This window comes from Falco punctatus, assembly GCF_963210335.1.
Source record: "Falco punctatus genome assembly, chromosome: 14".
NCBI lineage: Eukaryota > Metazoa > Chordata > Aves > Falconiformes > Falconidae > Falco > Falco punctatus.
This window is the reverse complement of record NC_137594.1, coordinates 8,947,734-8,972,836: the sequence shown is the minus strand read 5'-3', so window position 1 is coordinate 8,972,836 and position 25,103 is coordinate 8,947,734. Positions and strand designations below refer to the sequence as shown.

The 25,103-nt window shown below is 34.5% G+C and overlaps 1 protein-coding gene across 4 annotated transcripts in view; it reads left to right on the top strand.

Annotated features, from left to right (window-relative positions):
- The window catches only part of CDH8 (cadherin 8), a 230,399-nt gene that overhangs the window by 195,912 nt on the left and 9,384 nt on the right, over positions 1-25,103 (top strand). For 2 of the 4 annotated variants that reach the window (XM_080411176.1, XM_080411177.1), the window contains exon 11: positions 5,994-6,111. In XM_080411176.1, the coding sequence (XP_080267302.1) occupies positions 5,994-6,111 (118 nt within the window). Of the gene's footprint in view, positions 1-5,993; positions 6,112-12,686; positions 14,314-25,103 lie in introns of those variants that run through there. The other 2 variants (XM_080411179.1, XM_080411178.1) reach the window with 2 other exon arrangements.

Below are 25,103 nucleotides of genomic sequence, written 5' to 3'. Positions count from 1 at the left end.
TCAGAAGCAAGATTTAACTTGTGTAGCTTTTTTCAAAGAAAATTAAACAGAGTTCCTGAAAGGCATCCATTTTGAAGGACGAATGTATAGCAATAGGGAAGGATATATCATACGTCACATAAATTACGAGATAAAGATTCAAGAAAATGTACAGACTTTTAGAAAGTAATGCAGTGTACATGAGATTTAACTTTTGTCCAGCTTGAGAAGCACTGGGTGTTTCTGGTTTTTAAGAAATTCACTGGTTTTAAGCTTTCCAATTTCTTTCTAGATTGTGACATTTTATTTAAATAAACAGCAGCTGACAACATGACACTAGTCTGGTTAAACCAACTATTCCTGTGTCTCGTGTGGGTGTTAGGCATTAAATTTACTACTCGCCAAAGAAGGTTACCAGACAATAGAGCTGAAGTTATTTTCTTTCAGTAGTATTAAATGAAATCCTGTATAGTACTATATGACAACCTACCTCTGCCAAGACTGGATTGTTACAGAAGATGATTTGACTTCTAGGACCTCTTTTTGTTTATTTATACAGTGTCAAAAATGTGTAATTTAAGAAATGAACTTTCTCTCTAACCACTGAAAAGCAGATTATTGAAATGTGCCCTTATGGGCAGACAGTTATGCTACGGTTGGTACTTAAGTTCCTCTAGCTCGAAGTGGATTTTTGTTTCGCCCAGGGTGGATTTCAGATGCTGAGAAGTTAAGTTTTCTAGGATATATTGTATTCTAATGAGTATACCTTTATCCAGGACTCAGTAAGCCTCCCTAAAATCAGAAAGCTGTGTCGCACAGTGTTTTCTGAATATATCTAGGTATTTCTATCCAATTTCAGGTGGTTTAAAGAGATGGTAAAAATTGTTCACATATCATTTTGGAGTAAAAGAATAAAATAAATGATTGCGAGTCAGCTGGTAAAAGGGGCTTTTGTTTAAGCATTTACAGAAAATTTTCATTAAACCAAGATATTCTTCATCTTCCCATCATCTCTTACACTCTTGATCTGATGGCAGATGTCACTCTTGAGCATGAATCCTATGTGAACTTTACAGATGGTTATTAAATATTTGGCTGCCAGCATGGATGAGGTGGCAGTGATCCTGCAATTTATTCTGTGTTTTAAACAAATAACATTATTGGAACAGTAACCGGTCCAGAAGAATCACCAAGGTTAGGTTCTAAATTTAAGTCATCATTCAAAAATTATCTACACTGCTTGATTGGTTTTTCTTATGCTTATTATTCTATATTAAAATTTTGGAAGAAATCATATTAATTAGTCAAGATGAAGTGTTAAAAATGTAAATATATCTCAGCTATGAAATAGCTAATATGTGAAAGATGCTACCCTCTTACATAATAACAAAAGCCTAATTAGGATAGTTCGCCAAAGTTTAAACTTTGATGTTACAAGTGCAGAAAAGGGGCAATTGTGTTATGGTATTCCAATCTATTTACATTTGCATTTCAACTCAGATCTAAATTTAAATCAAATTTGAATTACCATAAGGGAGATTACATTTGAACCTTTTACGAAACCTTATTTGCAGCCCCTAAACATATTGAACCATCTATTCCAGTTCACTTTCTAAGTGTTCTATTTTGGGTTCTGATATAATTGCAAGTGGCAAGTGCAGCTGCTGGTGATGTGACAGAATGTATTAAAAACTGTTGATGTATAACGTTGCCAGATGCATTTTCTTTGCTTTAACCTACCTCTAGCAGTAGAGGGTACTACAGCTAGTAGGAGAGGAAAGGGACAGGAGGAGGAAGTATATTTGTCTACACACATATTTAAGTGCTTGTTGCACATTTTTACACACAACAGGAAGTTGTCAGAAATGTTTTTTGTCAGTTTTAAGGGGGAAAAAAAAAGTATTTGAATGTACTTTTAAAGTATGTCTAAGTTAACCATAAACCAGTTCATGCCTTTTCATATCATTCCCTTTATTGCATAATTCCACTTAATAAAGCCAGAACATTCATGGTTTTGCTGGCTGTAGCTGTACAGTTGACTTGTCTCCAGCCCAGCTAAATTATTTTCCAATATTCCTAGAAAAGAGTGTCTGTATTGTTGAGTAAGAAAAGTGCCACACTCACTGTTCCCTAGTCCATACCCAGACTTTTCCAGAAGTGCTGCTTGCTCAAAACAAAGCTAGAAAATTTTCAAACGTGTAAGTAGCACAGACAAAGATGTGTCAGTGCTCAAGCCAGTTTAAACTAGAACAATATAAAACTGAGCACAATGTTCCTCCAGTCTTGCAATTTGTCTCTGTTTTATTCAGTTCTCCTAATAGAATTGCCTTTTTCTAATGGAAGAAATCTTCAGATAGATCTTTGTCTCTCTGGAGAGCCAAAGCTCATTCAAACAGCAAAATGCAGGTTCTAGCAGTAAAGGGCTGGCTTTAGCTGAAAAGGCGAAGTTAAAATTCCACTGTGAGTCTACTGTTTATGGTATTACGAGTCTACAAAGTAATTCAGAAAGAACCATGAACTCCCATGTAACTGCAAAAGTTGTTTTTTTTCAAACCTGGAAGAACATCTTTAGTAACAGAAGGGAACAGTTTACTAATGGTAAGGAACCTTTCTAAGTTAGGTTAACAAGTTGCATTGCAGGGAAAGGCTTTTAAACGGCATCATGTATTAAAATTGCATATAGGTAGTTACAGTACATTGATAAGAACTTTGTTTTTCTATTTATCCTTCTACATCATTATGATTATACTGGTGATCTTTTATAAATATTATTTCAGGCACACGAGGTTTTATAGAAATGCAATGCAAATCTGCAGACCATAATGCAGAGTTGTCCTAGGGGATCACTTAACTATTCATTTCAATCCAGAGCTGCCTGTTAAGCAAAATATGCTGATTTATTATGTTTCTATTAAATATATGTACAGAATCAAGTATAAGCATGAATTTTTAATACAACATCATAGTTGAAATTTTACATGGAAGAATTTCTGAAAAGTCAAGACTGAACAGACAAAGGGCTCTTAACTTTCACTCTAGTTATGGATACTTAGTGAAAAAAGTCAGTCATTGTTTTCGCTGTTACTAGTATTGACCAATTTTATTATATGGAACACCTCTATTATGCATGTAATTACTAGGAAAGAAAAAATATCTGTAGTGATCAGTAAGGCAGGTCAGCCCTGGAAGATTCTCTACCATGTTATGAACCACAGATTAAGTGTCGGAGAATTACTTCAATAGTGTTCCATTACATAATCGCACAACACTGAGCAATAAAGTGTGCTCATCAGCATACTAATAAAAATGTGTTAATGAGAATTACTGGACTTTTCTCACCCCTATGGAGTAAAAGATACAAGAGCTTTGTATCGCTGTATATATATTAGCCGTCTTTTCTTTTTTTTTAAAGAGCTTGTTTTAATGCAAATACACAAAGAAATAAGGTTGCTATGGGAACACTAACTCTTAATTCCTTGATGTGTGCATGTAACACAACAAATGTAATATTCCACTAAGCCTGTCTTTTGCATATAATTTTTGGTGCATTTTCAGAGAAAGAATGGTTTCACAAACAGTGATGGGAATGGCTGGAAAGAACTGAAATATAAGAAAGAATTCTATAGATCATTAAGAGGTATCTGTAGTTCATGGGGAAAGAAAAAAAAAGACAAATAATATACTTGGTTTCTGTTTCTTGAAAATTTCCAATCTAGATGATATTCTAAGCTTATTTCATGAAATTTCCATGACCTGAATACTCATATTACTAATGCTTTTGGCTACTGTTCTTTGTGTATATTAATTGAAAATCTGGTGACAATGAAGTGAATTTTTACAGTCAACTCTCTTCCATAGTGCTGGAAAGAATTAACAGTTATGTAGCCAGCAGAGATAAAATTGCATAACTATCTGATAAACTGCACCTATTATGTGCAGTTGACCTTCCAAACTTCACTGTGCCGTTGTCCTTTTTCCCTGTTGCTTTCTCATTCTAGCAGTGTTTGAAAAGTGGAACAATTATATAATAGATCTGTCTAAAGACACTTGTTCAGGATTCCTTCTAAATTGCGCTTCCCTGTGATGCAGAATTACTAGTACTTAGTCCAACCCTGGTCCCAATGCATGTGGATAGTTTGGTACCTTACTCCTCTGCAAAGAAAAATCTGAAAATGTTCCACATCTGTAAATAGGTCCATCTCTGCAGTGGGACTTACAACATCTGCTTATATATTTTTTAGCTGTTCATGTTTTTTCACACTGTGTAGAATTGGAGACCTAATTATTTAAGCAAAAGTTATGCTAGGCCTTTTTTTGTCCATCTCTTCTAACACATTATGTTTGAAATCATATCAATCAAGGTTTCCACCTTGGCAGATATAATAAAATAAATAAAAAAAAAACCACCAAACTATTTCAGTGGTATTTAAACAATCTAAACCTTTTTCCAGTAGACTTTTAGAACAAATCTGACCTATCTTAATTGTCTCAACTTGCTTGCTAGGTTGTCTTACAAATTATGTGTGCTTATATCAATACCTGCTCAAACATCTCTTTGCATACAAAATTTCAAATATTTATGGTAAGATATTGCTCTTTGTGGTTATCTAGTAAGATTTTATTCTTTCTTTGACTCTTGAAAAACAGAGAAGAAAGAATGGGAAATTGACTATTATTGTATATGTAATGTATAAAGATTGATAATCTTTTCTCTCCAGTAAAACCAGTATAAAATATTAGTTATTAGAAGTTTCTTAGTGAAGCATTGAAAATTTAAAGTATGAAGTAATGAATTTGGATAGCATTGAACCCTGTTTCTATTTCTTACTCTGCACTTTAAAAATGAAATTTGTAGTGATTCCTAATTTGAATTTAATTGTCCAAGAAGTTATTGGTCAGTGGCTTTAGGCATTACAAAACTGACTACATAAGACAAAAATGTTACTGAATTCAATGGACATGGGAAAGGTCAATAATTCTCATTACATTTCTTATAAGCCTCATACTACTGAAATTCAGCACTGAGTGTGGGATCTGGATCCACAGTTTGTTTCTAATTATCTGGAAAATAGTTGGAATCAAAAGTATTTGCACCAAATATTTTTAAAAAAACCCAACAACATAAAACCTCATGAGTATTTGAAAAAAATGTTTCTTCCTTTCATATTCCTGTGCAGCTTTTTAAGATTTGAAGATGATCAGCTGCAGTATCTTTCTAAGTAGTGTTGGAGGTAAAAGAAATAAATGGATGTAAATACACTTCAGATACTGTAGTTGATCGTATAAATTGTATGAGGTGCTTCATGCAAAGTTATTTGATTATTTGAAGTTATTCAGACTATCCGAACACTCTCTCCTCTTCTAACCTTAGTTCTCTGCATTATTCTGGGAATCATTTGTTAATAATGATATTTTAGAACAAACCTATGTTCCTAGCACAGGAATAACTGAGGTTTCATTAAAATTAAGGGGGGAAAATATATATATAGACTTAGATAATTTATTTTTTATTTCAGTTCAGATTATTTATGGTATAAAACTTTACACCAGACGTTAATAAAGAAAAAATAAATTTCTTCAATTAAGTAAAGAATGGCTGGGGCAGAAAGGAGAAAGGATTAAAGATAGGTTATACGTTCCGGTCCAGTGAGAAGCATGGCTATAGAAAGAGTGAGTACCATAAGCATCATGAGTGTTTCTGAAACAGTTTTCCTTCTCTATTGGTGAGTAAAAATTACATGCTTAAATCAGCAGCAGTTTTTACTGGCCTTTCTTATGTACTTGTCTCTCCTTATTCCCTGTCTTCTTGTTCTGGAAACAGTTTAAATGGTCCAGATAGTCCCTGTTACCCAGACTTTCAGTCTAAGCTCTGTAAAAGCCTTGCAAGATCATAAATTAGCATTTTTAATCTGACATGTAGACAAATGAGAGTGTGTCCAATAGAATGGACTGTTTTTTTCAATACTGTGTTTATCAGGTGTGTGAATACTTAATGAGAGAGATTTCTGTTGTAGGTAATTCAGATTGTCAGTGCCATCGACAAAGACGATCCTAAAAACGGGCACTATTTCCTGTACAGTCTTCTTCCTGAAATGGTCAACAATCCAAACTTCACCATCAAGAAAAATGAAGGTAAATATAAAACATACATAATGTGTATCCGAACAACTTAGTTTTGAATTGCTTTGTTGACTTCCAGTTACTTTACCAGTTTGTCCCTTGGGCAATTACAGTGTAGATAACCTGTTATAATGGTACCTTCATTATATCTCTTAAGCTATTTCCAATATCTTTGCAGTAGATAAGAAGAAAGTAAATGAATACTGAATTTAGATCCAGAAGACAGCTCAATAGCTTAAATAAAATAAAAGGATGGATTTACTGCCTGTTTTATTTCTGTTAATTTGAAATTCCAGAGATATGCTGTAAGATGAAAATCTGAAACTATGTTGATAAATAAATGTTGGTCCTACATTGACTGGATATAGATGGGAACATAAAATTAACTATCTACTAAATCCCCAATGGAAACACCTTTTAAGCCTGTTTGTTGTGTGCATAATGGTTTCAAAGTATTTCAGTTAGGCACTTTTACTAGGAAGAGAAATCTGCTAGGTCAGCAAAGCCCAGAAGGGCACTTTGTGTCACTATGCTTTAGAGCACTTCTGGAAGGGCATAGTTGTTCTGTAGTACTGTAGGAGTGGAATCTCATGCGTGATGGAAAAAAAGACCCATTTAATATTGTTGAGCAATAAATTTACACTGAACCTTTTCTTAGGCTCACAGATACATTTGAAGGTCATGTGAGAAAGAGGTAGGAATTATATCACAAGAATGCTATAAATAGTGCTATATGTCTTTATGTATTTGTACTCTCTTGAATATTCAGCAAAGTTTTTCCACTTTGGCTTTACATATATATATATCTAAAACAAACAAACCACACTACCCGGTCAGGAATTTTAGTCAAATACAGTCTCCTGTTTCTCTTATTTGAAATGATAATAAAGGAAATCCCTATTTAGTCCTTTCCTAATAGGAAGATGTATGTGTGAGGTGTATCTACACAAGTGTAAAAGTAATACATGAAATGTCAAATAAAGAGAAAATACTGTTTTCATTTTTTATTCTAGCTGTTCCAACCAAGAAGAATGATGGTACTATTTTGTTAAATGATACTATAAAAACCTAAATTCTTAAATCTGCTTAAATATGTCCTGAATTTTTCTTTTCATTAGATATGGTTTTCTTTTGTAGCATTCATGAAGTCTGTCTCTACTTTTATTTGTACTTTCATGTAGGAAATAAGTCTCTGTATGTTTTCTGCACTTACAGGACAAGATAAAACAAACTTCTTCAAAATGCATTTCATAATTATCAGTAGCATAACACAAATTGAATTAAACATCCTAAATGTGAGGTGGTTTGCTTTGCACAGCATGACAAAGTAAAAAAGGTCTTAACATTTCTCTTCATGGTTAAATATTTAGCACACACCACTAATTAGCCTTGTCCTCCCAATCTGTTACCCATTTAAGACCCACTCTTACTCCTAGTCACAGCCAATGACAAAAATGACTCCTGATGTGAGTGGGAGTGAGGAACTTTTCTATACAACATGGTTTAGAAAAATAAGTCTAATTTTTTTACAACATTGCTGCTCAGTTTTCCACAGTTCTGAATGCATTTGCATCAGTTAAATGTGTAAATTCTCTTAAAACAGCTAATTGAAATCTCAAAATAAAAAACCCATTTGAAGAGACTTTTCTGATTTAATCTTTCAGTATCCAGGAATAAAATTCCAACTATGCATACCATCCTTTTCTATCAAGATTGCTCAGCCATGGATGCAGTCCATGGTTGATGTTAGAATACGATCTCCCACAGGAAGCAAATATTCCTGTCAAAGCCAAAATCAGGGTATCATTTTGTTGAGGTGAGGTTTCATGTCTTTTAAACACAATAAATCTTTAGTCTTTATTTAGTTATGCTGCTTAAACGATGGACTTGACCATGAGTTTGTCTTGCATATATCTGCTAGGTAAGGGTGAATGATTATGTGTGTTGAAAAAACTCTAGTATGCCTAAAAGAACTGATCTCTCACAAGTCAGATTTCTCCTTAGTTGTACTAATGAGTGCCTGGGCTGTCCAAAAGCCAGTTTGGTATGGTTTATTAAAGGCAATATAAAAAATAACAAACCCTACTCTCATTTCTGGATAATTGTATTTCTGAGGGGCAGATCAGTCCACAGCCCACTTAGGCTTAGAACATAAAAACATTTCCTCATAATGGTGGAGCAAAATCCTTGACATCTTCCTGACGGTGACCTCAGCCTCAACTTCCTCCACATTCTTGGCCTTGACAAGTTCTTCAAGGCAGTGGGACTGACTTGATGGCTGCTGAACAAATGTTATGTTACGGGTATTGTAAATAGACTGCATTTTCTCAGGAAACCTAATATAGAAATCCAATTTTTTATTTGTTAGAATTACTATGTATTTTCCTTTATTTAAATTATTTTTTATATCTTTCCTTTCTCCAAAATTCTCCCAAGTGCAGAGATAAACAAAAGTGCCCCTTCTCAAGAGCATTTATGAAATAATATTATCATTTTGGACTCCTCTTTTGTGCTTTAGGTAACATTGTGGCATTTGGCAATTCCTTTTCTGCTTCATGAAATAATGATGTTATCTGATCTGGTGGCACTGGTATGCAAACAATGCAGCTTGGCATCTGCCATGGGAAGAAAGTTGTGATATTTTGTTTCCGTTCCTCAAATTAAAAAATATATGATGCATATATTTTGTATTTTTCTCTTGGTATATGGAACATAAGCATAACCATTAATTAATTTAGTTTCTTGCCTACAGGCTATTCCTGTTGTTTAAGCTTCCCAGATTGCACTAAGGCAAGTTAACATGATACTTCAGTAATCAACTGTGCTGCCCAAAAAATACTACAAGTATTATGATCTGCTATGTTGTTATTGCCAGATATGTTTAACTGAGTGACACAACAGTGTATCTTACTCAGAAACCACAAAACCCCCTACTCCTCCTAAGGTCATGTTATGTGTTATAGAAATTATCCTGTGATCATAGCAGAATCTGTTCCTTGAAAGGATATACCAGTGTCCTTTATTTGTTTGGTCTGTTATATTTGCATATTTACAATCCGTTCTGTAGACAAGATGCCCAAAACTGTAGAGGCTGTACTGTCTTTCTGTAGATGCTGTAGTGCCTTTCTGATGTAAACAATCTATAAATGTGAATTTAAATGTTGCCATACATCTCACTGAATGTCTGTGAATCATCTCTTAGCAATCTTTATTTTTCCTATCTCCTGATCTGTTTTTTCTGTTCTTTTCTGAGCTCAAATGTCAGTTACCGGGTAGTTTTTCTTAGGCTTTTTGTCTTGGTTAAATGGGCAGCTAGTGATAATCTGAAGTAAAGCTATCCTACTCTCTCAAACTGCAGTGCAAGGAATACTGATCATTTAGATTTCCAGATGCATAAACCTTTATTCCTTCACAAGAGAAAGAATAAAATTATGCAATAAAAATACAAGAAGTTAACGCAACGTGAAAATCATGTAATGTTTTCTGTGTTAGTCCTGATGACTGAGCCTGTGACTCCATAACATAACAAATCCTTGACTCCATAAACTCAGACTGACTGTCTGGTCACTTTTCATATACACTTTGTGTATAGGAATAGAAATGTGGAAAATGAAAGAAAATGTTCTGTATAGTGTGTCTGACAAACTTCCAAACAGAAAAAAACTAAAACTTGACATGAAACTATGTTTAGACAGATGTTGATACACTCTAGCAGTGTGGTTTAGATTTCTTAGCTGATTAGAATTAACCTTTCCAAAAAGCTGTAGGATCACAATAAAGGACAAAAAACTGACAGGAATTTAGACAAATGATAAAGATTTTGTACTGTCACAGCATCAGTAAATTGAAATGAGACCTCTGGAAATGGAATTAGCATTTGTTGATAGTCTTTTCTTCAGGTGAGTGGTCTTCACAAACCATTACCTAAAATCTAATGCCAGTAAATGGATCATCTCTTGCATCCCAAACAATATGCTTACAGCAATACTTGTTTTCAGCATTGAATTCCTAATGTTCTTATCGTTTCCTTAGGTTGTTCAACTGAGAACAGAATTTCGTGATGAAAGCCTTTTCAAGATGTAAACATTTTGATATCCTACCAATGCAATTTTTACTTTTGAAAACTAGCAAATACATCTTTGCCATAAAGTAGAGAGTCTTAAAAGTTTTTCCCAAAAGATATTTCCATTGCTATTCTACTTTTTTTCTGCCAAATTCTTTTTCCTAATGGAATAAACCTTGAATCAAATGTTTTACAATGCCTTTGGATACAGTAACTCTTCTGACAGAAGAAATGGTGCATCTCTACTGCATAAATGTGATATTACATAGTTCTTACCAGGGTTTATGTAGTAGAATCAATTACAAGGTGGCTTGAAACATGGGAAAGCCTCATCTTCGGATTAAGAGAACCATCTTAATGGCATACATTTGTATTCCTGCAGAAGTCCAGTAGCCTTATAAGTAATGAGCCTTCCCTCACCCCAAAATATTCAGTGTCCATCCATGTGAGGTCCAAATTTGGGCCAAACTGATTTTAGTGAGTGCACAGTCTAGAGGGTTTGGTTTTGGTTTTTTTTCCGTTTTAAATTGAAGCATTATAAGTACTTCAGTGATGAACTCTTCTGTTGGTTCTCTATAATGAACTTAATATTTATTCTTACCCATGCTTAGTACATTATACCTATAATAGCTCCAAGAATGTTCATGTTTAAATGTCCATTTCTTCTGTTCTTTCCATCTAGCAAGTTTAATCTGTCACTTACATCCTCATTGTGCTGCCTTGAAAGTATAGGCAATGTCATGTATTTGAATGGAAATAGCCTGGTATAATCACTTCAACCACTAACTGGCATACATGCCTTTGTATTTTGCACATTTTCTATTTTTCATCAACTCTTTACAATAATAAATATTTCTAAACTATTTTGAAATAGTCAAAGATGACAATTACATGCAACCTCTTTTCTAGCTATCCCAAATAATAAAACCAAATTATCAGCACTACTTCAATTTTTTTTAAAGTACTTCTCTGTCACTGTGTTTTTATCGTAATAAACCTAGATTTTTCCCATATCTTTTCCCTGAAAATATTTTTAGCAGTGTCTGTCAAATGCATACCTGGAGGATGAGTCTTTTGTTCCCACAAGAGTAACTCTCATGTGTTAAAATGAGTTTCTTTCCTTGAATCAGTTTCTTTTGGCATTTCTCGATATCTCTGCCATTGTCTCAGCTGCCAGCTAAATCTCCTTCTGTGTTTTTGATTGACTTTTCTTTCCAAATATATGCCTCAGAGAGCTAAGAGGTGGCACTGCTATTTCATTGCCCTCCTTCCACTTTGCCCAATTTGAAAGTTAACCCACTGACCTCAGGTACAAATTGCCTTAGCAAGGACATCATTAAACACATCATTTCTTGGTAGATGTACAATGTACACCTAGAATAACAGCACCCATATGGTCCTTGGATATGAGCAGTAAATCGTCATACACTTTTGCAGTTTCATGAAATTTTTCATGAGCCTTCAGAAACTTTGTGGCCCAGCGGCCATCTGTGCCAGAGAATGTTTCACAATGACAATTCTCAAGGGAAAGCACATGCTCATATATTTCTCATGTGTTTAATAATCATCCAAATTTTCTTTATCAGTAATTAGACTTTCAAGGTAGAACTCTAAAACATATGAAATCACATCCTTTTTAGTGGTTTTCTTGAAAAGTAAAGTTAAGTGATGTGATCAGAGATGTGTCTTGCATCCTAAAATTAAATATTTTTCTACCATGTCTGTCAATATTAGTGGTATAGAATAACATCTAGAAGACTGAATCTAAAATTATAAACCAATATGCGGCATAATCTAGAAAACAACATTATCATCTCTCTTAATAGGCATAGTCTTGGCACCAGAAATCACAAAGAATACTTCCATAATGAAGTGTGTTCAGTGTGACAGTAGTAGAGTTAAAAATTAATTATTCTGATGTATTAAAAAAAAACCTAACAAACACAAGCTAACCTATAATCTGGCACTTCTGTGCCAGAATCTGCCATCCACAGGCAGACGCCATGTTTCTCCAGGAGTGTTCATATTGTGAAAAAAGGTATTACAAATATCATACTATCAGTCTTTTTCTCAGCATGGCATTGAAATTGGAACAGTTTAAAAAGCAAAGTTCAACATTTTTATAAACTCAGGATACCAGAACAACCTCAAAGCATTGATTTTTTTTTTTTTTAATGAATAATATAGTTAATAATGATATTGTTAATATAAATTTACTGAAGGATCTGCTTTTTAGTGTGGTTGAGAGATTTTGCTCAATAAGTTCTTTTTTGCTTATGTTATAAATTCTGAGTTACAGAAGTTAAAACAAGGAAGCATAAAGATGGTGGTGATATTTTGCCGAGCAGAAAGGCCTAAGTTTTATCAAAACAAATCATACGAGAGTTAAGGTAGCTAAACTGCATGAGGCATTTTAGTTGTGGATTTAGATTTTTCTGACATTAAGTCATATTTCAGAAAACTCTTAGTTACATTTCAGATGCATACTTACCTTTCTCAGTTAAAAACAAAACGTGATTTACAGGCCTGAAGTACCACATTCTACTTACGATCTACAAGTTATACTACACTTCAAGGTTTGGGTGCCTTTCTGAGAATGTCCCAGGTGTGTCATGGTCTGTGGGCTGGAAGGCATGTAGGAATTACCATCTGGCTGTGTGGTGATAAGAGAACACTATGCTACCTTACCTCCCTCGCTATGGAGCAGGCAGGCAGGGCTATCACGGCCTGGAAAAGGAAAGGACAGATTCAAGCATCCACCTGATTAATATGCAAAAAGCGGTATTCAGCTGGTGCAAGCGCTTTTCCTGGAGTGATTGGTTGTGCATAAGGCGGTAAGTGTCAAGTCCCTGAAATAATTTGGTTTTATAACATAGGAAATGCAGTTCCTTATATATTATACTCAGGATCCTTCATCCTTGGCCCTTAGACAATTGACCTGATTGAAACTGCTTTGAATCAGAAACTGTGTTAGATCATTTTTGTAGGAAAAATAATAAATTTTCTTATTTACATATCTGACAATTCTAAGATGTAATGTCATCTTGTGAAGTAATAGACTGTGTCTAAAGACTCAAAAAGATAAACCCTTTCTGCTAGTGATAAAGTGATAAGCAACATGAGGTGGAAATCAGTACTATAGATCTTTGGACTATTCTTAAATTCTAGAAGACTGGTAGAATTTCAAGCTGCTGATAATATTACTGAGGCACCCAAATACATTCCAGTAATACTCTGAAGTTCTATCTTCCCAGGCACTGAATGCATTTCCATTTCCTCTGTATGATTTCACATTGAAGTAATGTATTCAACTCCTTTCTGCTATACCATTTTGCAGTCCTAGCAAGGTTACACTTTTCCATGGTACAGTAGTGTTAGCCCCATCTAGTCTGAGAATGTCAGTGAAAATATTCTCAGTATATATCTTTCATACTTGATAGCTTTCCGCTTCCTTTACCCCTTCTTTCTTTACTATCATCACTATTGACTATGTTCTGTTATTCACTGATGTTTTTCCTTGATGTTTAATATCAATTGAGTGCAATTTGAAGTAACTTCCCAGGCATAGAAGGATGTGATGTTTTTTTCTGAAGTGAAGATTACATTACTGTAGATTGGAAACCAGTATTTTTCCACTCCAGTCCTTTGTGTGCCACTTCCTTCACTGACACCTGCTTCTGCTGTCTTTACCATCTTTCTTCTTGCATGTAGATCACTGCTCTTTCTGGACTCCCTGCTAATTAGAACTACAGAACATGTGAAGACTCTGTGCAGTTCCTCTGCAAACATACATTTTAGCCCTATCTGGATGATTTGCACCTTCTTACACTAGTTATGTGATTTTCACCACTTTGGTAGGCTAAAAAGATGAATCCTTCTTGGTGCACATAGCTGCTCTAGCTGAAACTGAATGTCAGAAAAACAGAATCAACTCTTCAAATGCTAGCTCAGCTCCCAAGCTCCTCCACACTTTGACCATTCTGTCTGTTCTGTCCATCTGAAACCTTATTCACTCCTCTCCTGTATTCAGGATGCAGGACTCCAGACAGATTCCCTCTCTCCTCCGCCCTAAGCCAGATGCGGTCCATCAAGTCTTCATTCGACTGGACAGGCCAACCTGATGAATGAACCAGCAAGGAGGGGGCCATCTGGTAAGCTGATTGTCCTCTTTTAGGCATCTTTAGGCTCTTCTTCATCTCTGCTGTGTTCCCCAGCACGTCTGTACTTTTTATAGTTTTGTAGCTGGCAAAGCGTTTCTCTGGGAGCGCTTCTGTTCCACATGCTGTTTAACCTTTCAGTCCTTTCTAATTCAGCTCTGTGATGACAACTTCTTTCCAAGCCTCACCAATACAAACGTTCAGACAACTACAGAAGAGTTGTATGTGCACATGGGAAAATAAGACTAAATTCCACAGCATCACATCCTTGCAGAAAGCGCCTTTTTTAAAAACTATTTGACTAAATAAAAATGACAAAGCTATTTCAGGACATTTATGTAAACGATGACCCAGCCCCCAAAAACCATAAAATGTGAGTGTTGAAGTACAGGATAATACTGTATATATGCAGTATACCATTATGCATACATGACCAAAGAGACTTTTACTTCACTCATTCTTAATTTATTATTTGTGCTGCTAAGCAACAAAATGTTGTCAAGGCATCAATTATGTTTCATTTTATAAATCAAACTAATTAAGAACCAGATGCAATGTGAGTGAAAAAGATCTGAGGTCACTGTTGTGCACCATATGTACAACAGTGCTTACTCATGGTGAGGAGATGGATTGGACAGCTGTGAATTTTCCTGCTGTAGGAGTATCATCATGCTCAGATAGTATAACATAGTTATGTCTCTCTTTCCAGTTTATTCCTTTAATTTCATAAGAAAACTAAAGAAAAGTGAGCAACACTGCTGTGACTTAAAAAGACGAACTAAGGGGTAAAAGGTTATGAAAACAAAAGAGGAAAATAATTTGGTCAGCAAATTAGCATGAAAATAAATCTTTTTTAGTAATAATATGGAACATGACTCAAAGAAATAATGGAGAGAAGAATAAATTGAATATTCAGTTTGACTTAATTTCAGACACATATTGCGGAAAATAAACATTACATCAGGGTCTCAAAACGGAACTGCTTAGCAGACAGAATGGCATTGTTCTTAATGAGTACAAAACTGCTCAACTAAGTGCTATCAGGACAACAGTAAGATCTGTAGTACCATCTCTCTGGAATTTGCCTTCCAATGCAAATTGCTCCAATAGCCCTTTAATTTTCAAAGGTTCCCTAAGTGCTTTAAAAATGTAACTCCTTGAAAGCTAACAGCAACCACGATAATTACATTCTATGACTTTAAAAGTTTTTCATAGTAGTATTTGTAACTAAGTGATTACAGAACATTTGAAGATAGGTTTCTAGATTTTTAATCAACCGTCTTCTGAAAATAAGATTTCTGCCAAAGTACCACTTCTGGTTTCATGGGTAGATCTAATTCCTCCGGGTTTTCTGCAAGAAACAATTCCTGTAGTGGAAGTGTTGATGGACAATGCACTGTTTGATTGCTTATAAACGGGTTTAATTCACTGAGTAGGAGAAATTATGTCCTAGAGCTGAAGGTCCTGGTAGAGCCTCTGCCCCTTCACCACCTCAATATATTATCTGACAAAGACATATTGCATCTTAAGAACCCCCCTCTGTTTTCTCCTTATTATTTGGCTTTGTTTTGAATGCTTGATTTTTTCTCTATTGGTGTCTAATTGGTAATTATGGCACAAGACTGTTTTTCTTACTTTTTTTCCACCTTGTAAATGTATTGGTTGTTTTCATTATGGAATGTTTCTTTGTGTTATCACGTTCTAAATACAGGCTTTTGAGGGGGAGTAAATATTAATTTATTAGTTGCTCTAATTGTACTTTTATTTTGTCAATTAATGAGAAACTAGATAGGAGTCCCGTTTTAAAGTTTCACTTGCAGTCAGGATTAAAAGAACCCCAACACTCTTCCACTAGAGGAAGAATCTAAACAGCTAGAATGAAAACAATATGAGCAGGAATAATCACATATTAGCTGTTAAATTTTCATTTGATTAGTAAAAGTCTCCTTTCATCATAATAACACATATAAATTATACAAACAGTTTGCATATGGTTCCTCCATTAAAATAAAAGGTACTAACTTTTCACATTTAGCCTCAAGGCTTGTATGATAAACTATTGTACAACTAACATTATAATGTGAATTAAAAAGACAAAGACTATGTTCCAATTTGCATCTTGTTTTGAACCAATTACAGAAGTGGTGTACAGGAAGGAAGAACTTATTATTGGAATCACAGTCGTTCTTCCTACAAGGTGACCATTACGCGGATTATTATGTGAAGTCTATGCCTATACATTCTACCGAGCCTGTCTGGTGTGCTCACATTTATTCTATACCCTTTCCTTTTCTCCTTACTCCTTTTAAGCAGGTTCAAGAATGGGCTGTATATCTCTGACAAGAACAAATCTAGCAGTGACACACTGAAGGAAATACAACATTTTTAATGATTCTGACCAGAGCTTCTCAAGTCAAGTTTTAAAGAATAATGGAGACAAAGCCTTTATTCAGTTGGGGGGGGGGGGGTGTGTAGGGGGGGGGGGGTTGTACCACTTATGATATTTTCCCATCAAGTTCTGATTTTGTAATTTGTATGGGTGGTCTTGTTGTCAAATGACTCACTTTGTTGGTCTTCATTTAATTCTATCTCATTAGGATGTATTCCATTTGGGAAGCATCCAGTAATTAGTGATATATTTATGTAAGTATTAGTATTTAATATTTATATAATAAATATGCCTAGAAGGCAATCCATTCAGAGGCCAGTAAAGAGGTAGAGTACATGATTTTACTGAATGCAGAGATCTTACATACGGAGCCAAATGCAGAAAATAAATGAAACACTTAGGTTGACCTGTCTAGTCTGGGGAGAGAGTTTGCATATCCTAAAATGATAGGATGTGCAGACTTGGTAATCAATGCTGATTATAGAGGGAGTGAAGATGGGCCCCTGTTTGAAGTGAGATAATAAGGCAGCTTGTTAGGGAGAGATAAATAGAAGAATTTCAAGAAAAGGACCAGATGTCTGCTTGATGGTGTTGAAGAGGGAGAGCTAGTGGGGTCCTTCAAACGTAACATGGATGGATGCATAGTCAGAGTACAGTGAATCAGCAAAGCAGTAGTAGTTGTATGCCCATATTAAAATCACCCCAGCTTGGCTTAAAGTAATTGTGGGCTTAAGCAAGTAACCTTTATTTTTGCTATAAGCTAAGGTCTATGTATATTTTTGAGCAGTAACTGTAACAGTGTAGTAATATTTTTTTTTTATCTGATTCTATAATAAAAGATAAATCAGGAATAAAGTCTTATCTGTGGAGTTTTGAATGGAGTTAGGTATTGCAGTCATAAACCTTAAAAGGATCATCAATAATCATCACTGAATGTTGGTATGTCCTATATTCTATAGCATGTTGGACTGTTGAACACGAACATTGACTTTCTTCTCTAATTTTTATAATGTAATAAAACACATTACAGTTTCACATTGTTTTCATAAAATCATATAGAACTTGTTGGTATTGTTTGTGTTTTGTTAGGAAATGTTTGTTCAGTTGAACTTAAAGCTAGAATCTAGGTTATAGGAAATAATAAGAAATAAGGTAAAAATATTTCATGTAGCCTTTTTGAACTTACCACTCTCTAACCTTGCTTAACTCCGTCATGTCACTTTCTATAACATTTTCATCCATTATATATGACCCTTCTGTAAATTATACAGTGTTCACGCCAACAAAGAATAAGACCTTGTGATCTAAGAGCACTCTACAGCAGTTGTGGGATGTTTATTTTGGTTAACGAAGTGTTCTGGGGTTCAGAATACTTTTGTATATCTTATTTACAGGTTTCCTATATGATTTTGGATGGGTCATTTAATCACCATGCCTGTCATTGTGCCATGCATATACTGCAGATGTAATGTAAAACATTCATGTGATACTCACATGTGACATTAATGGCTCCTATGGCATTAATGGCTCCCTATGGATCGGTGAAGACTGTGATCTTCAAGAGTGCTTTATGGTGTCCATTTGGATCCTTCTGAAGGTCCCAGGTAGAAAACATGTAGAAGTTACTCTGCCACTCAGGGAAGCATTGTTGTATCTTTGATACAAGCTGGAGTACAAAATGTAGAGGAAGGTGTTTTACACTTGATTCTAAAAGTCTCCTGCTATACCATCTTTATCTATCCCACAACATTACAACTTCTTTGTACTACTTTCTATTATTCAATAAGAAAATTTATTTTTTTATAACAAATCAACTTTCTCTTATTTTTTGTTTGTCTGCTGCTAACACACAAGACCAAAAGATGTATTTGCTAAAAACTTTAGAATTCTACTGCAGTCTGTCTAGCAGAACCACTTGCTTCAAAACTTCTTATAAAAGCTTAGCTTTTTCTAGACTAAAATTGTTTCTTTTAGTATTTTTTTTTCTTTTTTTTTTTTTTTTCCTAGTAAGGAAACGTATCTTTCTCAAAGTATCTGTTCGTTTTTTCTGCTCTTTGTTTTTGGACTATTTAAGTTTATTTCATGATCGCGGAGGTTTTTTAGCATATTAACATGTATTCTTTTTTGCCAGTAGAATTGCCTAGTCTCTTGTAATACTTTTATTTGATCCTGCTCCTTGCAGCTTCTTCCTATATACTTCATTTGTACTTCATCATGAATCAGAAGACAACAGGAAACAATTTCACTGTGATATGCAAGTTGTTCTCTATGCATAGAGATGCATTATATATTTGTACCTTATACTTTCTATGCTTGATAGGAGGAGAATGAATAAACGAAATGTCTTTCATTTTGCTGCACATATATTTCAATTGTGACTAACACCTGTTTTACTATTTACAGAATCTCCACCCCTGGAGATATTCAGAAGTTGCCTGGACATGGTCCTGGGCTCTAGGCAGCTGTGCTTGAGCAGGAGGGTAGGCCAGATGACCTCCAGAGGTCCCTTCCATCCTCAACCATTCTGTGATTCCATGAAAACACTAGAACACCTTATGAACTGATGCTATAGTTTGAGGATATTTACCAATATAAGCACTAACTTTATCATATCTCTGCAGTGGTGAGGCAGAACTCATATGCTGACATCTTTCCCTTGCTCCTTCTTTTTCCAAGTTGTGTGTTGTGTCACGCAACATATATAGCAAAGTTAGGGTCTTGCGGTGTGTCCTAGTCTTGAAATTTAAATGTATGTGCACATGTGTTCCTGTAGACCTGCTTTGCTTCTCAGTAATCTGACTGTGTATGGCAGTCTGGAACTTCTGGCTATGCCAGGTTTTCTCTGTGTAATGTTTATATGGTATGCAGAAATGTTCCCAAGAGTATCTGGAATATTTCCTTTGAAAACTTTATGCAATTTATTCCACTCTATAGAGAGGTAATTGGGTTTTTTTTTACTTGCTGACATTCCTTCTCTGGATGCATTTTGCTGTTCTCTGCATATCAAATGACCGTTAGTCTTCACCATAGGAGACACGTCCTTGTTGAGAGGTGTGCATACAATAAGACATTATGTGTATACTTTGAGTGTAAGACAGAGCTATAAATTACTGCCATTAATGGCCTGATGATAATAAATTGTTATTGTTTTATGTAATCTGCATATAAGAATGTCTTCAAAAAGTCATTATCATGCTGCCTGTGTGCCCAGGGGCAATCTTATACCATAGCATTTCAGTCTTTCAAATTACAAAAAGCTAATATAACTCCTGATGACATTTACAAAAATGTATAATGGCACTCCTTTCAGTTCTCTCACAGAAATTATTCTCAGTGAAGTTAAAGGGAGTTCTGCATATATAAGAACTGTAGGATCTGGCAGTTTTTAAAATCAAAGCCACTTTTTTCTTTTTCTTTTTTTTTTTTTTTTTATTCTAAAGTGGCCCTGGCTCAACAAAATGATAAGTCAATTTTTTTTTATTTATTTTCCTACTGAAAATACATCAGCAATGTAAGTCATATTTAACTTTCAATGTTCTTTGGCAGAGAGTACACAATCTAAATTTCTTCTCATAGTAGGTTATTATATCAGTTATAAACCTCTGAAAGTTGGCATTTTGTAATGCAAGTTCTGATAAGGCTTTTATTACACCAGTACAAATAGGCTGCATTTCAATAAATGCTGGTTGTTGTTTTTTTTTAGTCTGGTGGTTGCTTTCTGCCATTATATTTCAAAGTGAACATTATAAGAAAAAGGAATAGCATAATAGAAATACACTGTTATGGCTTGAATTTTGTTCTCCAACTGTTATAACAAAGCTTCAGTATGGTTGATATGTCCAATTACAGATTGAGTTTTAAAGGATTGTTATAAGATCTACTGGTAAATAGTTTTAAATTCTCACCATGTGAATGTATATGTTCCATACAGTATTGGAACAGAAAAGACAGTTATCATGGCATGGAGAAGTGGCTCTTAAGTTGCTTAGTGTGGAATTCATTTAAACGCCAAGAATATATCGTGTTTAAAACCCAAAATGTTCCTGCTTAAGTTTTCTTTTTCTTACTATGGTATTCATAGTTTACATTCTAGAAAGAAAGATTCACTTCAAACTTCTGTGATTGTCTTCATGGTCATGAAGACTCTGAAACTTTCCAGACCCTAGAAGTAAGTCACTGAAGTAAGAATTAAAGGATGTGTATAAAGTGAGGAAGGTAAAGAAAGTAGGATGGAATCCTTGGAACTCTTCCATAACCTACATTTTATAAATGCCAGTGAATCTGCTTGAGATTTAGCATTACGTATAGGAGAACCCCAAATCAATGTAATGTGTAAAACCGTAAATCTCACCTGAGGGGCTTAGATACCTGTCTTTCATTTGTTTCACTTCTAGACTGCACTTGTAAGTACGCATTCATAATAAGAATAAGAATCCATTATCCCTAAAGAGAAATACAGATGGCAAAACCTGGGGATATTTCGGGGGTTTTATTTATCTGCAGCATTTTGTTGGAATCTGGTAACACAGTAATGGAAAGCTCTTGGTTGCAATGCAAAATATAGCCAATATTTTATCAAAGCATTATAAAACACAGTATTACTTTCTGAAACTTTTTGGTTAAAGTAACAAGTTAATAGAATTAACTAGAATATGTAGATTTCAAAAATGATCCATCATTCTATGCAAATTGCTCTGTTAATAATGTATTTTTAATGCTAAGCACATTTGACAGCCATTTCATCTCTTTCTAAACTAAAGCTTGGCAACCTGCATTAATTCTTACACTTTACAGATGTAACATTCAATGCACATGCCATGTAGTGATGTGATCCGAATAAAGTAAAGCATGTCAAAGCAATGTGATTATTAGTAAACAAGTTTGTGGCTGGCTTATTGAATACAGCAGAGAAAAACGAGAGGCAAAAGCCAGTGCTGTTTTAGCATCTTCATTGGCCTGAATTTGCTTCGTATTGTGGGACTGTCAATCATAACCGGCACCAGAGGATTCAGAAGAGATAAATGGGCATAACATCAGAGAGCAGGTGAGATTAAAATCAGGCATACTGGGTACAGTTCAGACAACTGTGGTAACAGTGTAACTTAACAGACCCAGAGCACAAAGTTTCCTGGTTTGACTTGCCATAAGTATACATGAATTAAAAAGAGAATTAAAAAGGTATTATGTCCTAATAATTTCTCTACCACATTATCAATGAAATTAGTATCGTTTCAGACTCAGTGCATGCTTCTACATCATTATTTATTCAGCAGGGATTTTCTATCCTTCCTTCAATGGGTTAAAAAAACAAGGTATAAAATTTAAGAGCTGCTGCTAGACTGTAAGTGACAATATAGATAAGTTTGATTATAGCTCTGCTGGACTAAAGGTCAAAGGAAAGTTTTAGAATACTTAAGAGACAATTATCTAAAGTTCAAACTTTTCTAAAGGAATATAACTAGAAATTATACAGACTATTATCTAAAGTTCACATTTTTCAAAGGAAAAATGTACGAGGAAATGCTTATTCCATCACTTTTCTGTAAATTTGCCTCAATTTTTTATTCAAGAATTTGTTTACTACAAGTTTTGCATGACAGTAATATTCACACAATTATTCTGCTTTCCAAGAAATTTTAATGTATGACAATGATGTATTCTTATACATGATTAAATATTACTTTGCTCATGATTCAAAATTCCCAGCAGCACTTTTTATTTCTGCAAAGCAATACATGACCTGGAAATGTGTTTAGGTTCTTTTATTCGTTAGTTGATTCAGCAGTTCAATTCTGGCATAAGCTATTATTATTTAGGCCAATTGGGAAAGAAAAAAGTAATATTCAAATATACAAAATATGTGACATTTTCCAGTTCTTCTCCTTATCAGTACATTTGCTCACATGGAATGAATACTTTTTTTCCTGTGTTCTTATTGGTGTTTTAAGGGATTCCAGAAAGTCCAGGTCTCTCTAAAAATAAAAAATTTGTTCAGGTGCTTGCTGAAGTATCATAGGAATGTTTTGTGAATTGCTATTTTATATGTTGGTATGGCATGTGACTTACTGTGGTGCAGGAGAGACAGTTTGATCAGTCAGCTGGATTTTTATAGCACAAAAACTTTTTTCTTTTGAACCTGATGTCTGCAATCAAATTTGATAGCAGTCATCAATCTGCTTTTTTGAAAACATCACAAATTTTTGACATTCATGAGAAGCAGGTCAGTTTGAAATACCTGTGAATGCTTCAGTGCCCATATGGTTTGGCTATCATAAATCAGACAAAATATACTATAAAAATGGCCTCTTTTTGTTTTCAGATTATTTTATAAGCCTTCTACTTGAATAAAACATTTATGCCTTTACCACACAGATTAGGCAAGGGGTCATCTTTCTTGTAAACTGCTGTTCAACAGGGTTTTGTCTGAGACAGTTATCAGGAAAGATCTAGCACATGTAAGATATTACACATAACACAGTTGTGTTATATATATTAACACAGATACATATATGACTTCTCATAAAAATTTATTTGGTGTACATAAACACACCGATATTAAAAATACTAAGTTTAAAAATTAAAAAAAAATATTGTACGGATACTAATGAACAAATAGATTGTTTTTGCATCTGCTAACGAGTGGCAAATTATAACATGCAAACTCAAAATTGTTCCCTTTTAATCAGGTATTCCTTTAGAAAGTGTTACAGCCTAAGGCAGAAACAAAAAAACCCTGTCTTACATAAACACAGGTGTATCTCTCCAAGCATTTTAATGGCATTCTTTTGGAAGCAAAAAAACAACGTTTCTACCTTGTACCTAAGTGTAGTCTGAAACATACAAATCAGTTTTCCAGCTCAGGGCCTGTCTGTGAATAGCCTTTTACACGGTGAACATTGATGAAGGTATGCTTTAAGTTGCAGCTTCTGGGGTTTTGTACTAGATCAGAAAGCAGGTCATAAATATTCTTTCCCACTGCTCTTGTAATTATAAGAATAAAAAAAGGTTTCGAAACAGTTGAATTGACAGAGAGATATCACACGTGGGACTATGACATTGAGTTTTTGGGGCTGCATTCACTTGTCTTTTCTGTGCAGCATGATGCTGCCAATCTAAATATGTGTTATTTGTAAATCCTTTCCCAGAAAGGTATGTACTATTGAGAAAATATGCAAAAGAATAATGATCAAGGTATGGCTTATATCTCGTGGAGTGTATATAGAGACTTTCTGAGAGTTCTACATGTCTTTGCACAACTTTATTAGTTCCCAGCCTCTAAAATGGGGATTGGAGTCTTCCCCGTATTCCACTGTTTCTTTGTCATTAGGTTTCAATTTTGAAGAAAAACAAAAATACCAGTATTATCACAAATCTTTTGAAAATCTGTGTTTAACATTGTAAGGTCTCCAGGATGTATAGTAAGTATTACAGGAGGTGTGTATATAAATTAATAGTTATACAAAGAGCTGAAATGTTATCTTAGCATTCTCTTGAACATTCCTTTCTAGAGCATTTGCAGATGACTGCTACATATTATATAGCAAACTTTTCTTGGAATGTCATATATTTTGGGGTTTCTGCCTGTGTTTTGGTAGTTTCCACTGAAAAATTGACAATAATAACTTAATTACTCAGTTATTTCAAGTTTTTATGTGAGAATAGATGCCACTTATGAACTGAGGAAGGAAATGAATGAGCTGTCCTCCTCTTTTCATTATCGAAAAAAACAGGGAGTATCACAGTAAGGATTTTTTTGCTGCTCTTCTACTTTGGCCAAAGGACTCTATTACAGACAATCTGTTTTAGACTAAAAAATGTACACAAAAAGGTAGCTATAATAAACATGAAGAAACATTTATTTCTGTCTAGTGTTTCCAACTGTAAAATTTCCAATTAAAATTCTTACTTCACATAAGTAATATATCCAGCACAGATAAAAAATTCTACCAGAGTCTTTAATAGCACGAATGATTTGATCTTTCTGAGAACATATAAAAGGGATAGAAAAAGAAAGACGGAAAAAGAACTATGTAGGTGTAAGGTTACACAGCAGGGAAGTCCACTGATCTCACAATATTAGAGACCGTGAGGGAATTATAATATGCACAGAGCAAATGACACTTGGATGTAAGCTGCTTCTGTTTTTTACTTTTGTTCTATCATTTTACTGTCTGACTTAAAATTGCAACATGCATTCTTGCACAAAGTGGGAGATAAGTTGACTTCTGCCTGTTAATTTCATATCCAGATAGATGTCCATGCCATTAAAATCACTTGTGTCTAGCAAACCCAAAAGTAGCTTTGTATTGAAACTATTACATTTACTTTTCTCAAAATCTTTCATCCAAGAACCTCAAAAGAGATCAGAGGTTCTTGACAAGAGTTGGGAATCTGC